Source organism: Abramis brama (assembly GCF_963993115.1).
Source record: "Abramis brama genome assembly, chromosome: 3".
Lineage (NCBI taxonomy): Eukaryota > Metazoa > Chordata > Actinopteri > Cypriniformes > Leuciscidae > Abramis > Abramis brama.
In genome coordinates, this window is record NC_139965.1 from 17,756,766 (window position 1) to 17,772,481 (window position 15,716).

The 15,716-nt window shown below is 36.7% G+C and overlaps 1 protein-coding gene across 17 annotated transcripts in view; it reads left to right on the forward strand.

Moving 5' to 3' along the window:
- Positions 1 to 1,972: 1,972 nt before the first annotated feature.
- LOC311080248 (A-kinase anchoring protein 13) overlaps positions 1,973 to 15,716 on the forward strand; it is a 75,161-nt gene continuing 61,417 nt past the window's right edge. For 14 of the 17 annotated variants that reach the window (XR_014605543.1, XR_014605544.1, XR_014605545.1 and 11 more), the window contains exons 1-2: positions 1,973 to 2,114; positions 14,289 to 14,332. Coding sequence is in view for 14 of the 17 variants with exons in the window: in XM_084110055.1 (XP_083966181.1) it covers positions 14,300 to 14,332 (33 nt within the window). In the remaining 3 variants the exon portion in view is untranslated. Of the gene's footprint in view, positions 2,115 to 3,530; positions 3,680 to 7,042; positions 7,114 to 14,288; positions 14,333 to 15,716 lie in introns of those variants that run through there. The other 3 variants (XM_084110058.1, XM_084110053.1, XM_084110054.1) reach the window with 3 other exon arrangements.

Here is a 15,716-nt window from a genome sequence, read left to right on the forward strand (position 1 = left end):
AATAAAGTTGTTTCCAAAATTAAATATTTGGCTTTTACATTGTCCTTTTACTAAAAAGAATGGTTAAAATATTATTTGGATTTTTTTTAAAAAGCTTTTAATTAAAGTGACAATGTATGTGAGATTAATACTTTTTTTTTTTTTTTTTTGAAAAATATGTTAAAAAGAACAAATTATGAGCATAATAAAATAATAGCATTAATGTCTTGATAAAGGAAAATGGAATAATTACATCTAGTGAATGTAAAAAAACAAAATTAATATTAAATTAAATTAAATTAAAAATTAGCCTATCTTAAGTGCACACATTAATTATGGTAGCCCTAAAATGCATTTGATTTTTTTTATACAATTAATTAATAAAAAATCTCAAATTTCATTCAAAATAGTTTCATGGGGAACATTATTAACGTTAACAGAATGCTTAAATAATTAGAAGCATATTCGTTATTATAACACTATTTGTTTTGTCAACATGATCAACTGTTTCCCACTTATAGCTTAAAGGGATAGTTCATCCACAATTTTTAATTCTGTCATCATTTACTCACCCTCAAGTTGTTCCAAACTTGTATGAGTTTATTTCTTCTTTTGAACCAATGCCCCCCAAAGCATATGCCTGTAAGTGCAATACTCCCACTGTCTAGTGCAATAAACTCAGGTGATATTTATATCTATATTATTCATACTACAAAAATACTGTAAATATGTTAATAATCTGTAACATGCACTAGACTCCCACTGTCTAGTGTAATATTCTCTAATTCAGGTGATATTTATATTTATATTATTCATACTACTCAAATACTGTAAATATGTTCATAATATGTAAATGTTTTTTTCGGACTAAACCCAACTGTGACCCTACTTTTTTTTTTTTTTTTTTACTATTTATACTATTTTTATTTTTATCCTTTTAAATATATTTTATTCTTAGAATTGTATTACTATGTTTCTTGTTGTATTTGTATTTGTATATATGCACTGGAAGCTTCAGTACCAAGAAAAATTCCTTGTGGGTGCAAGCACACTTGGCAATAAAGCTCTTTCTGATTCTGATTCTGATTCTGATTCTGAACACAAAAGAAGATATTGTAAAGATTGTTGACAGACAGTTTACAGTAAGTTAGCTATTGACTTCCATAGTATTTTTCCCTAGCTACCTACAACTGTCTGGTTACCAACATTTTTAAAAAATATCTTCTTTTGTGTTCAACAGAAGAAAGAAACTCGTACAGGTTTGTAACTACTTGAGGGCGAGTATTATTTGATGACAGAATTGACAGCCTTTTTGGCTGAACTATGAAAATATTCAGTTTTAACATCCTTAAATAAAAAAGTATGATCAGTAATATAGTCTTAATTTATCCTGCATTAGAAATCAAACTACTGAAATGTCTCTAGTAGAGACGCACATCAAACTGATATTTGTTTTTATTCACGGGGAACTTAGAAGGGCGTGGCTTAGACGGCCCAGAGGTTGTGTTTGATTGGTCAAGGTACGATGGGTCTAAATACTAATTTTTCTATTTAAATGATTTACTATGTATTTTCAATTCAATTAGTATAAATGTATCTTAGTCTCATTACTCATGTATAAATTATTATCCACACCCGTTTCGACGCAGTCCATAGACATTGATGTCACCTGAAACCTGATCATTTTTTCAGCGCTGGTCAAGATGGACCAATCATATTCGTTTGTGATTACAGAATAATGTGTTATTTAATGACAATTCTATAGAGATTACTGCAGCGGATTTCTGTTTGATTGTCAGGTGCTATTCCTTATAAATAGCAGATATAAATGACTAAACTTTTAGTGAACAAACACAAGTAGTAAGGAAAAAAACGACCCTAAGATTTCAATGCGTCCCAATGGTAGATTCGGGTTTCTGGGCCACCACCTGGAAGAAGAAGAAGAAGAAAAAACTGATAGGAAAGTTTTTGGTCATCAACATTTGCCTCCCACTGGTTAAAGATCACGGTTAATATGTTTCCTCAAAGAGTATAATGAAACACAGATTTCATCTGACCTGTTTCCAGTTTATTTGTAGTTTGTATCCTCGTGCGTACATAAGGGAAACTACGGCGGTAGACGTGTTTAGTTAGAGGTAAGTGCTTTATTTCACGTGTACTTGGAGAAATATAGAGGCGCGTGTGTGTGAATGTGCTTGACAGCTTTTGTTTAGTTGTACTTTATGGATACACCTGACGTGTAATATTATGGACGTGCAATTAACACGTCAAACAACAAAACAGGGTTTATGTTCTCATGGTTAAGGCGCGGCTTATTTAATATAAGGAAATAAAATTTGACTTAATTTCGTTAGAAAGTCAACAGGTGCTCAAACCGAGCATTGTATTTAAACACATCTCAATGGCAAGAAGATTCCAATCAAACATTTATCCCTACAGATTGAATCAGTTTTTCTTTCTGTTTTATTCTTATTTTTGTCTATCTTAATTTAGTTTTAATGCTCTTAAATAACAGCAATATCTAAAGGCTTAAATTTTAAGGAAGTTAGTCAGTTAGCTTCTTTGCTTATTTATTTGACTATATCCACTAAGTGTTTTATGCTTTACTTCAGAATTTTAAGGGTTCACCCACAAATGTAGGCTATATTATCCCATAATTTACTCACGATATATGCCACGATGTATCGTTGATGTTATAACGATATGATTCGCGATATAGAGTTAGTTTGATCTAAGTCTCAGTTTACTGTATTTATAAGGTATAATCACCAAAATATGTAAATTCTGTCATCATGTACTCACCCTCATGTCAAACCTATGAAATGTCATTCAACTTCCAAACAAAAATGAAGATATTTTTATGAAACCTGAGATTTCTGTCCCTTCATTTAAATTTTGGGTTATTTTTCATTTTTGGTTGAACTACTAACCCTTTAAGGTATTGCATAATTTACCAAGTTTTACATATCATCAGTATTTTTTATCTTTACCATCTTTAAATCCGTGTTAGAAGCTTTCAGTGCAACACAAAAATATCTCTCCATTTAAAGTACTATTATCTATTTATTTATTTAGCTAATGTATTGTAATATCAGAAAATAATTAACATCTTAAATTCAAGTCAGACAACTAATGCACTTAACATTAAACCTTCTCCTTAAAGATTATTGTAGTTTCTCAATCTCTAGTGGACTGGCCAATTGATCATTTGTATCAGTTAGTTGTGTTTGTTCTTTTTATTGTTTCTTGGCATGTTTCCCTCTTTGGGACATCAGTAAGGCAATACAGGTAAATACTGACCCATAAAAAGGGTGACCTTCCCCTTGGGGAGTAAAGCAGGAGGAACAAACCGCAATGACAGCAGATTTTGAGAGCATCAGGTAGGAGAACATTAACCAGACAGGCATCAGACGGCACCGCGAAGAGCAGTGGCCTCTGTTACTCAAGTGCTCTTGGAAACAGACACCTGAGCCACAGCCTCCTCATCCTCCCCCACCCATGACATCACACGCCTCTTATCTGCTGCCAAACACAAAGCCGCATTTAGCTCGCAGTAATCAGCGCTGTGACCTAACCTGCCATCCACTGGAGATGCATGAAGATTCAGGTGTGCTTTTTGGTGCGTTTGATTCACCTAATATTCTGATATAATGGACCTATGAGCTCCGCTGGATTCAGCGTGAAGTTCTCAAGACCTGAGGTAAGATGTCATCCAAGGAGTTTGTTAAAATGTGAGGAACTAAAGGAGAAATGCATACAAAATATAGCCTATGTATTAAAAACCTGTGGCATGAGTTCTGAGCCAATGAAAGAGCAAATTGAGCTGTGTGACTGGCAGCAAATACAGTTTTAGATTTTTATTTTTATTTTTTTTAGTTGAAATGTTTTAGGTTTTTAACTGATCTTTAAAGTTACGTCATACTGTCATATGTCACATGAAGTGCAAAGCGTTACCTATAGGAGGGAGCCAACAGGCTAGAATACTTTAAAAAGTTTGGGGTCATTTAGACATTTTCATTTTGTTATTCCATGCACACCAATTTGTGGAATATTATTACAATATAAAATAACTGTTTTCTACTTGATTCTATTATAAAAGTTCATTTATTCCTCTGATAGCAAAACTTTTTTTCAGTGTCACATGAACCTTCAGAAATCATTCAAATATGCTGATTTGGTGCTCCAGAAACACTTGAGATTCTTTGTTTGATTGAAAGTTAAAAAGAACAGCATTTTTAAAAATAAAAATGTAACACAACGGTCACTTTTGATCAATCTGATGCATCATTGCTGAATGAAATTATACATTTTCTTAAAGGGATAGTTCACCCAAAATGTATAATTCTGTCATCATTTACTCACCCTGATGTCGTTTCAAACCCATAAGACTTTTGTTCATCTTTGGAACACAAATGAAGATCTTTTTGATGAAATCTGAAAGCTTTCTGTCCCTCCATTGACAGCTATGCAACTACCACTTTGACACTTTAAAAAGTTCATAGACTAATCCATATGAATTGAGCAGTTTATTCAAAATTTTCTGAAGAGACGTGATCGCTTTATATGATGACAAATTGAATTTAAGCTTTTATTCACATATAAACATTCATCAACTCAAACATCAGTTGTGGAAAACGGAAGCTCAAGCATGTTCGCTTGATGTGCGAGAACCAATGAGGTTCATTCTCGTGTTTCGCAGCACGTTTGAGGTTCAGCAAGAACCAATGAGGTTCATTCTCGTGTTACGCAACACGTTTGAGGTTCAGCAAGAACCAATGAGGTTCATTCTCGCACTTCAAGCAGGTTTGGAGCTTCTGTTTATGTTCGCTGATCAATGTTTATATGTGCATAAATGCCTAAATTAAATCTGTTCATCATATAAAGCGATCAAGTTTCTTCAGAAAATGTGGACTAAACCACTCCATTCATATAGATTAGTTTTACGATCTCTTTATGAACTTTCATCGACTTGAGGGTAAGTAAATAATGGGAGAATTTTCATTGTTGGGGGAACTAACCCTTTAAAAAAACATACTGATCCCAAACTTTTGAACGGTGTATGAGGAATAATAGTGGTAGGCTACTTGTCTTGGCAGGTAGAGATTCTCAGTGGTTAGATAGATTGATATTTTAGAGATAAATATGCTGCGGTTTCCCCGTCGTAACTCTTGGATAGTATGGTTTTGGATAGAATGGTGGCCCTCACGCTTTGAAGTGTCAGTCATTGTTGCTATGGAGATTCAAACAAAGCAAGTAGTTAAACATCAAGCTCCACCTCCACACCTTTCAGCTGTGACCCTCCCCCAAAACACACACATAAAGGCTCACTCACTCAAGCATTACTAATGCGGCTCTCTGGAGAATTATATAGACTATAAACAGTCAAAAATTCAGAGGATCATCGTCATTCTTTTGAACTGCAGTACATCAGGAACCACTTCAAAACGTGCATTGATCAGAAGGTGTGGTCTTTTCAGGTCAGAGTAATAAAACAAGTGACATTTAATAACACTCAGTTTCCACACCCAGAAGGACATTTTATACTTTTGCATCTGTGACATAGGTTTGTTGTTGACATAATATTGTTCTAATGAGATTGACAAATCTTTGATAATTTTCTTTTTATTAAGTTAAGCTATTTCAATGTGTATAAAGACTGATCTTGCCAAGTCTTTTCTAACAGGATGCTCTGCCTTGCCCGACAGTATCGTCATGATCAGGTGTCAGTAAGGGACACCAGTATCAAGTCACGATTGAGTGCTGCTGTTCCATGTGCTTGAACACTGTCACACCACAACAAACAGTGGTATTTACCTGATGTTGTGCAGTTTTCAAAATTGATCACATCATTGGCAAGGTATTGCATTGAACTTAGTCATACGGTGTATGTTTCAGTGCATCCTTAGTTTTATCATTCCAAATAATGCCTAAAACCCACAAAGTTATATCCTACCCATTCTAAGCCTTTTTATTTGGCTATTCATACTCTGGGTCGTATGGCTAATATTTTAATATCATGGTAACTGTATGCAATATCGCAACACTTTACAAATGCATAGTGATGCACTGAAATTTCAGCAACTAAAAATAGTCATCTGAAACGGCAAAAAACATTTTGGAAGGCCGAAATCATTGATCAGAACAGTGATGCTTAATTAGCGCTTAGCTGATGCACTTTAAGCATCTATTTCATGTACACAATGTGGATAAGCTACAACAGGTAAACGTCATCAGTGTGGACGCACTTCACTCTGACCAAAAATAATGCTAAAGTAGCAATGTATGATATGATGCTGCGTTCACAGCATTGTTGTAGCCTAATTACCGTAAATAAAGCTCTGTATGCTTTCAATTCGGTATTGCGGTACTTTTGGCTATGTTCACATCACTGTCACTCCAAATCTTGATTATTTGTATATCCAATTGGAGTCTGATCTAAAATTGTATTTGAATGTCCGTATTGTGTATCGCAACTGTTCAGATCTGTTTTGTGTGTCCCGTGCCGCTCTTTTGTTTTTTGGAATATCTGCAATGGTTTTTATGGCAATGATGTTGCATTGGTAGGTATACGCTAAAAACAACAACAACCGCAACATAGAGGATTTGCAATACAGATGTTGTCTTATTTCCAACATGACAATGTGCAGCCGCCATGCTGGACTAGGCAGTGGCAGAAACGTAAGAGGCTGGTATGTGGCTTTATTACGTTCTGTCTCAAAACATGTATTCTTTTAATTGTCATTTTCTGCTTGTCCGGCACTTTGCAACAACACAACCTCATTTCTGAAGCGACTTTCAGCATGTTTCCTATAGCAATGTCTGACGTTTATGTTTTACGTGACATGAGAAAGTCACATAAACCACAAGAAATCCGATCAGAGCAGTCAGACTTAAACGGATTTCCAGAAATGCGATTGGAATAGGATTTCAAACCACAAATGAATGTAGATTGAAACATTTAGTGTGTTTTTTTTTGTGTGTGTTGCTGTTCATACTTGCTAATCTGAACGGATTTCAATCCAATAGGCACTACAATCGGATTTGCGCTGACAGTTTGAACGTAGACTTTGATGTCATACACCGATCGGTCTGCACAGCTCCGCTTCAAGTCAAACATACCTTAAATCCGCAGTGGTAAGTTGGTACAACGGCCACGTGGTACAAGTCGTAGCTCTCAGAAAATGTACTTACACGTGGATAAAAGTAATTTACACGAGTTTACACTTTGTAATTTCAAGTTCTACAAGCACGTGAAGGCTTTTTACAGTTCAGAATTGAGAGGTGAGAGGTGTCTTGTTTCCAAAAAACTTTACCACAACTGCATGGCCAGCATACTGAGTTCAATTACACAAATTTAATCAATACATAAATATTTTTTACTTTATTGTTGGTTTATTTTTCAGCTAAATGAAAATTGTAATTTTGGTTTCATGCTTTCGTTCTAAAAATCTTTTCAGTTCATCACTACAAATACAGTACTTTACCGTACTTCACTATGCCTTACAACGCCACTTAGCTTACAACGCCACTTAGCTGTTACAAATTCACTGTTAACCATGGCTTCTTTGGGATTATTGCTTTATTAATAGCCAGTGGCCGTGCTGCTTGAAGTGAGTTTTTCAAAATCTGCAATGCGTATAACATGGTATAAATTGTATAGCAGAATCTCTATTTTGTTGTATTTAATTATTTGCATTTAGCATTATTTTCCCAGTTGTCTACAATCCTATGCTGGTCAAACCTATTTTTGGGATTTAACCCAGCAACTGAGAACCACTGTTATATCATATCAGTATCCACTAGTGTTTATAATAATTTATATTCATCCAACTATCTAGAATTCTGGAGTCTCATACATGTATAGTGTGGTCAGTATAATTTCTCTGCTTTGTTTAAAAAAGACATGTAAAACAAAAAGCAAAACTGTGTCAGCAAAACAAAAGCAGCTGCTACTTCAGTCATATTTTAGACTTCCGCTAATTAAATCTTCACACCTGATGGCACTAATGCAGCCCTGATTATTTCTACACCAAGGCCAGTACCTGGACACGTCATTGCCTGTTTTAAACATTGCCTGTGCTTTATTTGCCCCACAAAAGTCCAGAAGAAAATTGCACAATGCTGATCACTCTGAGGGTTATACAAAAATCAAAGGCCCCATAATTTTCCTGTGGCCTCCATTTAGAGTCTTGACACATGATAGTTATCTCATAATTCAGATAAGCTGCCCCGATTATTAGGTTAGATCAAATTATTATAATTTGTCATTTTGCAGTCGCTTTGTAAATCGAAAAGGCCTTAAAGACATTAATTGCAGGGTCCTCATTGATCATCACGCGATCAAGTCCCTCGCTCGAGGGTGAAACGTGCTGGCTTTTCTCAGTAATTATCTAGTGCTCAAGCTTGGGATTGAACTTTATTATTATTTGTAGTACAAGGCCAGTTACACTACTATTCAAAAGTTTAGGCTTGAAAATTATTTGAAATGTTTTTGAAAGGATTGTCAGAAATCTTTTGTAATGTAAATGTCTTCCCTGTCAGTTTTGATTAATTTAATGTGTCCATGCTAAATTAAATGTATTAATTACTTAATAAATTAAAAATCTTAATGAACCCCAAATTTTGAACAGTAGTGCATTTAACCACAAAAAAAACCACCATACATCAGATGCATAAGAAATGTGCATGAACCTAGTGGTTGCTCATGAATTGATTCTTTCAGTTATAAATACAGATCTTTTGCCCTGTTTTTACCCTGGTGCAAGCCAAGATGGATTGCACCAGCTAGTAGCATCTCAAATGCTTTCTGACCACTTGTGATGTGATTTGTATGAGCGAGTCTCTGATTTTGGGATTGAATATTGTGCATCATTTATACTTATAGTGTATGTGCTTTTCCAGATTTTCATATTGAATAATTATTTTCTCCTAGTCAAAATTTAACCCTTCTGCAGGATGCAAGACGGGCATTTTGACATATTTTGTGTGTATTTGATCGTTTAAGCGCAGTAAGCCACTCATGTTGGTACTCGCGACTCACAAGCTGTTTGAGAGGCGGCTTTATGTGTGCACTACTTGTATAGATCAGTGGTGCGCGCTTTTGGTGTGAGCTCGAAATCTCTGAGAATTAGTGAACTTATGCGCAATATAATTACAAGCACTATTTAACCGGAGCGAATGAGATGAGGGTACGTGTCAATTCGTCGTCGGAAAGAAGAGAGCTAGAACACGCAGCTGATGTTATTGCCTGCACCACTGGCAACAAAACAGACTGCCACGGAATTGGAAAGACGTCACGTGAGACTGACCGCGGTCGATTGGTTCATCTCTAGTCACGTTTTCAACTACAGCAGAATGTGTTTTGAGTGGTTGGTGTACCAATCACCAGGTGTAAACGGAGTCTCAGTCTCACCAGAATAGCATGACTTATTCATGAAGCTAAAAACGACACTTACTGATTGTATTTGGAATGATTTGAATGAATTTAAAAAGAATCCATCTTATTATATTGATATTTAGAGTTCTGCAGGAATGAGTCCTAAAATCCGTAAATAAGCCAATGTTTTTTTAAATCAGTAATATCTCAATTGTGATTTTTCTACGTTTTTACGTGTCGTGAAAAAGGTGGTTGCTATAATTCTAGAAAAATAGCTAAATGGAACTACAGCAGTTGTTGGGACATTAAATGTCATCATGCTGAATGGATAAACTCATCTCATTAGTTTACAGCCTCATTGTGGTTTTTATAATCATACTCTTACAAACTATTCTAATTCACACTTTTTAACATGAAGATTGAAAGAGTTGACAAAAGCTTAATGGTGGTGACGGTGAAGTCATGCGACCGTGCTATAGTTGGTTTATAGCCTAACTTTAGCTTTTTACTCCTGGCGATTGTATTTAGGCTTCAAACTCATAAAAGTTGTTCAGTTTAGAGCTTATTTTCTGGAAAATCCCCTTTTCCAAAAAGTTCACAAAAAGGGAACCAGGTTGATGTTAACTTCTGAGTTGGCCTACAGAAATACGTCATCCCTGCACATCTCTATTAGAAATGATACCCTCATCCTAGGAGTGGGTGGTATGAACAAAATCTCCCAGTATCACTATTTTATATCACATAATGGTTATTTAACTATTTTTCCTTTTATTTGAAACTATTTCTGTTTATTTAACAATTAAATGTCACTTTATGTTGTGTCTTACATCAACCCTCGATTTTGGGAAAGGTCCCTCTATATATTTTTGCATGTTTCTTGTTGCTCTCCAATGAAAATAACATAAGTGGTACTGTTGCGGTGATATACAGTATGTTCACATTGCCCAGCTCTCAGTTTGTGCATAAATGTCCGTGCTGTAGGGTAAACGTTGCTGTTCGACAGGTCTCCAGGTCTACTTATTTCCTTCCGCCCTCATAAAGTCAGTACTATTGCTATTGTTCATTACTATATAAAAGCAGGTGTCAGAAAAAGAAGTTTCCGTGATCATTTCAGCTGGGAGGAAATCTATATTTAATCTTTGTACTTGTCACACATGTTCAGCAAAGTGTTTCAGGGCCAATGAGTGATGAAACAGCTTCCCCTTTTAAATTGTTGCTGGCATTGCTCTTTGTGCTGTTGTGCACTTTATGAAATAGAAGATTATGAAAGGATACAAGAAGAGCCACACCTCAAGGTGGGAAGTCCAGTTTCTCCTTTGATGTTCTGATGGGTGTAGATGAACTCCGTGCATTGCCAAGTATTTGAGGTGTAAGCTTTTAAAGGTATATATCAGCTTACAGCACAGGTGTATTATAGTGAAATGTTAGACAACTTAAAGGCAGTTTCGCTGCCTTAATGCATTCAGGTTCAACCAGGTGTTTCTGTCTCATTCCATGGAGAAGAATGCTACAGTTGACCCTCACAGCAAAAACTCTTTCTTAATATTATTGGTCTCATAAACTAATCATTGCAAAGAATTATTATATTTAAATGCATTGGAGAACTTGTCACAAATTTTTATCTGCCTAATTCACAATGTGTATACACACTTTGTTCTTAAACTCATTCTAATGGTAAGGAATTTGGAGTATTATGAATGAGCGAATGCTTGCCCAAGGTTATCAATTTGCATGTACATATTTAGATTTAGATACATGCTTAGAAGAAATTCTTTTCCCCTGTAAAATACAATACATTTTAGTGCTAAGTTATCGACGATTTCATGCTTAAATTCATGCATATTATGCACGGTTAGTAATTGAGATTCCTTGTGTTGTTTTCCAGTAAAATATCTAAACAGACTTAAAGGAAGAGGCATTTAATTAGGAACCAAAATATTGTAAGTTTAAACTTTTAGATGTGTTCCTGAATTAAAGCTAGGTTATACAATGTGTTTCATAAATACTTTTTGTTATACTGTTTGAAACTCTTCACATCCTGATAGCAATCGAAAATAGAAGTGGTCTAAATATTAAAACATGTACATAGGCTATATCTTCTGTGGAAGTCTCAGGACCAAAAATGTTCGTCCAATCATTGCATTCGGTCCGAATGTAATAATAGGATGTAATACCTTGCTCGCGCAGACATCATATCGTGTTCATCAGCGTGTTCCATGAGGCTATGCAGCGTTGTAGACAGACAGCCTGTCCAAATACCCACACTTGCAGTCTTGGCCACTTGAGAGTGGGTGCGCGTAACAGGAAGTAAGTGCGTATAACTTTCCCAGGTCAGTGCCCTTAACGCACACTAAACCCACACTAGCTGGATCCCAAATGGCACACTTCATGTGGACTCGTGGCCTTAAATTGTGTGTGTTCGCCAAGTGTACGAGTCCGTAGGGTATCCCAATCGGCATTTCAGCACTCAGAAGTATGCTCGCGTGCGCCGGCTTTGTCCCCTCGATGCAGACTACGGCGAACCCCCACTTTCGCACCCTCCACACCAGTTACCTACCCAGGAATCATTGCGAATGCTCAGTCAGATAAATGAGGGGAGGAGTTTCGTGGCTGTTTGACTTTTGGTGGCATGATGTCATCAAGCCTGTCCCAAAATACACTCTCGCGTGCCCTTGTGGACTCGAGGCCAGCGCCCCTTAGGTCTGCACTTCCTGACGTCACCAAGAAGGTCCACAAGGCCGGAGTGTGCCATTTGGGATCCAGCCACTATTGGAGCGGTATTTGAGACTAAGCATATCCCATCATGCATCATGTTCAGGAACTCGTGTTCCCCAAAATCGCGAGATGTTGAGAAAAACATTTCACTTTAAGTTAAATTAATTAGATATAACATATAATTTGGTAGTAAAACATAGTGTTGCACAACATTTGCAACTGCTTTTTATCTTTTAATTAGAAGCACCACAATTACTAAATAGTGCCGTCTGTTACTACTACTGAACAGACATTTTGAAGTTTATTTTAAAATGTAAAGTATTGAAAATAAAAACAAAGCTCTGTAAACACTTGCGGTTTCACAACACTGTAAGTGTGTCCTACAGGTAATCAAAAGTTGCTGTCTTCACACCCACTCGAACACTTAGGCTAAATACAGGAAATGCATCATTTAAGTAGACAAGTGGTCAGGAACAAAGACTGCAAGTGTGGGTATTTGGACAGGCCTACTGTCTCATTTCACCCTCTGTAGGTTGCATTTGTCGCCCGCATACGTCATTAAGGCTGCCTCATTTCAGTAACCAATACATACCAGAGACATAAAATGGTTACTTTTCTGAAATTAGATATCTTTGATGAAGTATACGGCCGACAAATAGCTTTCGAAATGAGACAGACAGTCACCGAACATAGCAAACATACAACAGCCACTTTTACAGTTCCTCCTGAACCAAAACAACGAGCTTATGCTGCGTTCATGCCTTGTTGTGAATATTGTAATTACGAGATGACAACCTGTGACGTTCTACTCTGAGCTGTTCACATCCTCAGACTCGAATTTATGCATTACTATATCAACATTATCATTGTCTTAATTTATCTGCAGCAGTCAGGTGGTACAAGTCCGAGCTCTGTAAGGTATTTACGTTCATTATAATTGTAATGTTATGTGCTTTGAGACATGAGGTAATTTAATGTCGTTTCTCTCAAGACGGTTTGCTCTGGCTGCACGTTCATGTTTTTTAGAGAGCATTCTGAAGGGAGGGTGGGATCTTATGCTTTCAAAGCTAGCTTGCTACTTGCTAGCCCCGTGAAATTCCCTACCCTTACCGTATTGGAAAAATATTTGTTCATATTTTTAGGTTAAACCTCACTAAATTTTGTTAGTTTTATACTTACAACAAGACTAAACAGCAATCTGTCAATGCAGTACGAAAATTAAACTTAATTCAAGATGAATTGTCTAAAGACGTACCCAATTTTGCTCCTCAAGTAAATGCATTTTGATATATTTTCTTCTTGGAAAACAAGTATACAGAAAAATCAAGTGATTTGCAGAATGAGATGTTAAAGGTAAAAAGTGTGTGTACAGTGACTCTACTCTTTCTTTTGGTTGTTTGAAGAGAGAAGGTAGAGCAAACTGAGCACTGGAGAAGAGGATTAGGATGGGTATTATTAGATTCATCTGTTTATCCTTTCACCTGATCCTCCTTAAATCTAACAGCGCTGCTTTTATTTACCAGTGTGCACTGAAAATGCATTAAAAGAATGGATGGCCAATGGATTGCACGCCAGCTTGTGGGTTTCTTTGGTTCCACCCCAAAAAACGAAACAAAAAAGATAGTTAGCATGAAGAAAATTAAGACTATTCTTAGGAACATAAAAATTCCTTATTTTAATTTATTGTGGCATTATATTAATGAAAATTAAACATATTTCCATACCAACTCTTGATTACAGAAACACATCAGGGCATTTTTGTAGTTCAGAATATAATTTCTTTCTTTTGATTTTTTGTTTTGTTTAAGTGAATTATGACCAGATCATTGTCTTGACATGTTTCGTGAGATTCACCCATGAATTTGGTGTTCCCGTAAACATTTAAACGCATCACTTTTCTGCTAATTGCAGGCCTGAGAATTAGCAGTGTATTTTAACATGTCTTGCTCTCACTGAGTCTGATGGTGTGACTCACACTCATGAATATTTTTTCGACCTTAAGTGCTATTTAACAAACAGCTGTTGTACTCTCAGTAGAGGTGCTAATTTAAATTATTTCCACATTTGCTGAGGGTATTTTCATGCTTAAACCTATCGAGTCATAAACCTTCTTTTATTATTGGGCCCAAAGAAGAATCAGTATTGTGGTTGATTGATAATCTACTGTTCGTTTGCATTGACCTCATACTGTTTTTTTTTTTTGTGTGTATCTTTTCAGTGTCCAGAGTCATGAAACTTAGTCCTCGTCAAGCCCCGTTATATGTAAGTATCATCCATGCTTATTTTTCATTCCTCTTTATTTGCTCAGTCAAATCAGTTTGAAATGTTGGCCATCTGCAAATATTATCATATCTCACTCACACAGGCGCTAGACACATGCGCACAAGAAAGTTTCATTAAAATGTCTAGTGTCTAGAATTGACTCGTTTAAACTAGTTGCATGAATCTGTTGTTGTTGTCTTGTCCAGTTGTTTGTTGTTCTTCCGTATATTTCATTTATTGTGAAATAAAGGCCAGAGTCAGTGTTGCCACCTTGTGGACCAACGAATTGGTGCAGAAAACAGCAACAACAACAACAACAACAACAAAAAACAGGTGCATTTGCGAGCTCTCAGAGTACGTGGTTAGAAAATTCGGGCTGTGTGTACAATATGCTCATACTATGCTGATGACAATTTACATCACGTGCACTGTGTACCCTAGTGTACGCAAAAAGCCAAAGTATATTTTGTATACAAAAACTACCCCTTTTTGCGTTTAAAAAGCTCTCTGTTGCTTGCATTGTATTCATTAGACTAGCCTGCGTTTAAATGGAAAAACGTGCCACAGGGCAGATTAAAGGGATACTTCAGGATTTAGCATTAAGCTTTGTATTAGTAGAAAACCTGTAGTATTTTCGAATTACCGTGCTTTCCACCCTCATATCCCCCTGAGACGAGAGATTTATGTATTTTTTTGTCTGGAAAAAATCCTCCGATGACGCAAAAATCGTCATTTTGCGTCATCTGAGGATTTTTTGGCCAGAGGCTAAACACTACAGCCAGTAGTAGGGGCTGTCCTGCATGTTTTCAACCCGCCCATAGGGGGTGGGATCTCACTCACAGAATGTACACATAGTGTCAGCCATCTTTTTTTGGAAGCTAAGCTAGCAGGCTCTTGTTCTGTGGAGAAAGCTGAGTAGTAGGAGAAAGCTGAATCATCTTTTTCCCGGACATGTCCGGCCGTCGAGATCGTCCAAAATGTCCGGGATTCAGCTTTTGCTTTCTGCAGTCGCCATTCATTGTTTACATGCACACCTTTTATTTCAATCTAACTGAATTCATTCCGATTAGTGAATCTGAATGTAGTGTTTACATGAACGCTAAACAAGTGATCGGTTGATGTGCGTTTTAACATTGCTAAGAAAATTCCCGCTCCTCCGTGAGAGATACGAGACCGGTGCGTCTCACAGGTGTCGCTCAACAGTAATCACGCCACCGGCCTCGCGTCATTCTCCCGCGGCCCTCAGCCTTGTCCTGCTCGCCACAGTAAACATAATGAATGGCAACTGTAGAGCGCAAAAGCCGAATCCCGGACATTTTGGGCGATCTCGAAATCCCGGGCAGACTCGTCATGGAGACTCGCTAGTAGCCTAGTCTTGTTGTTT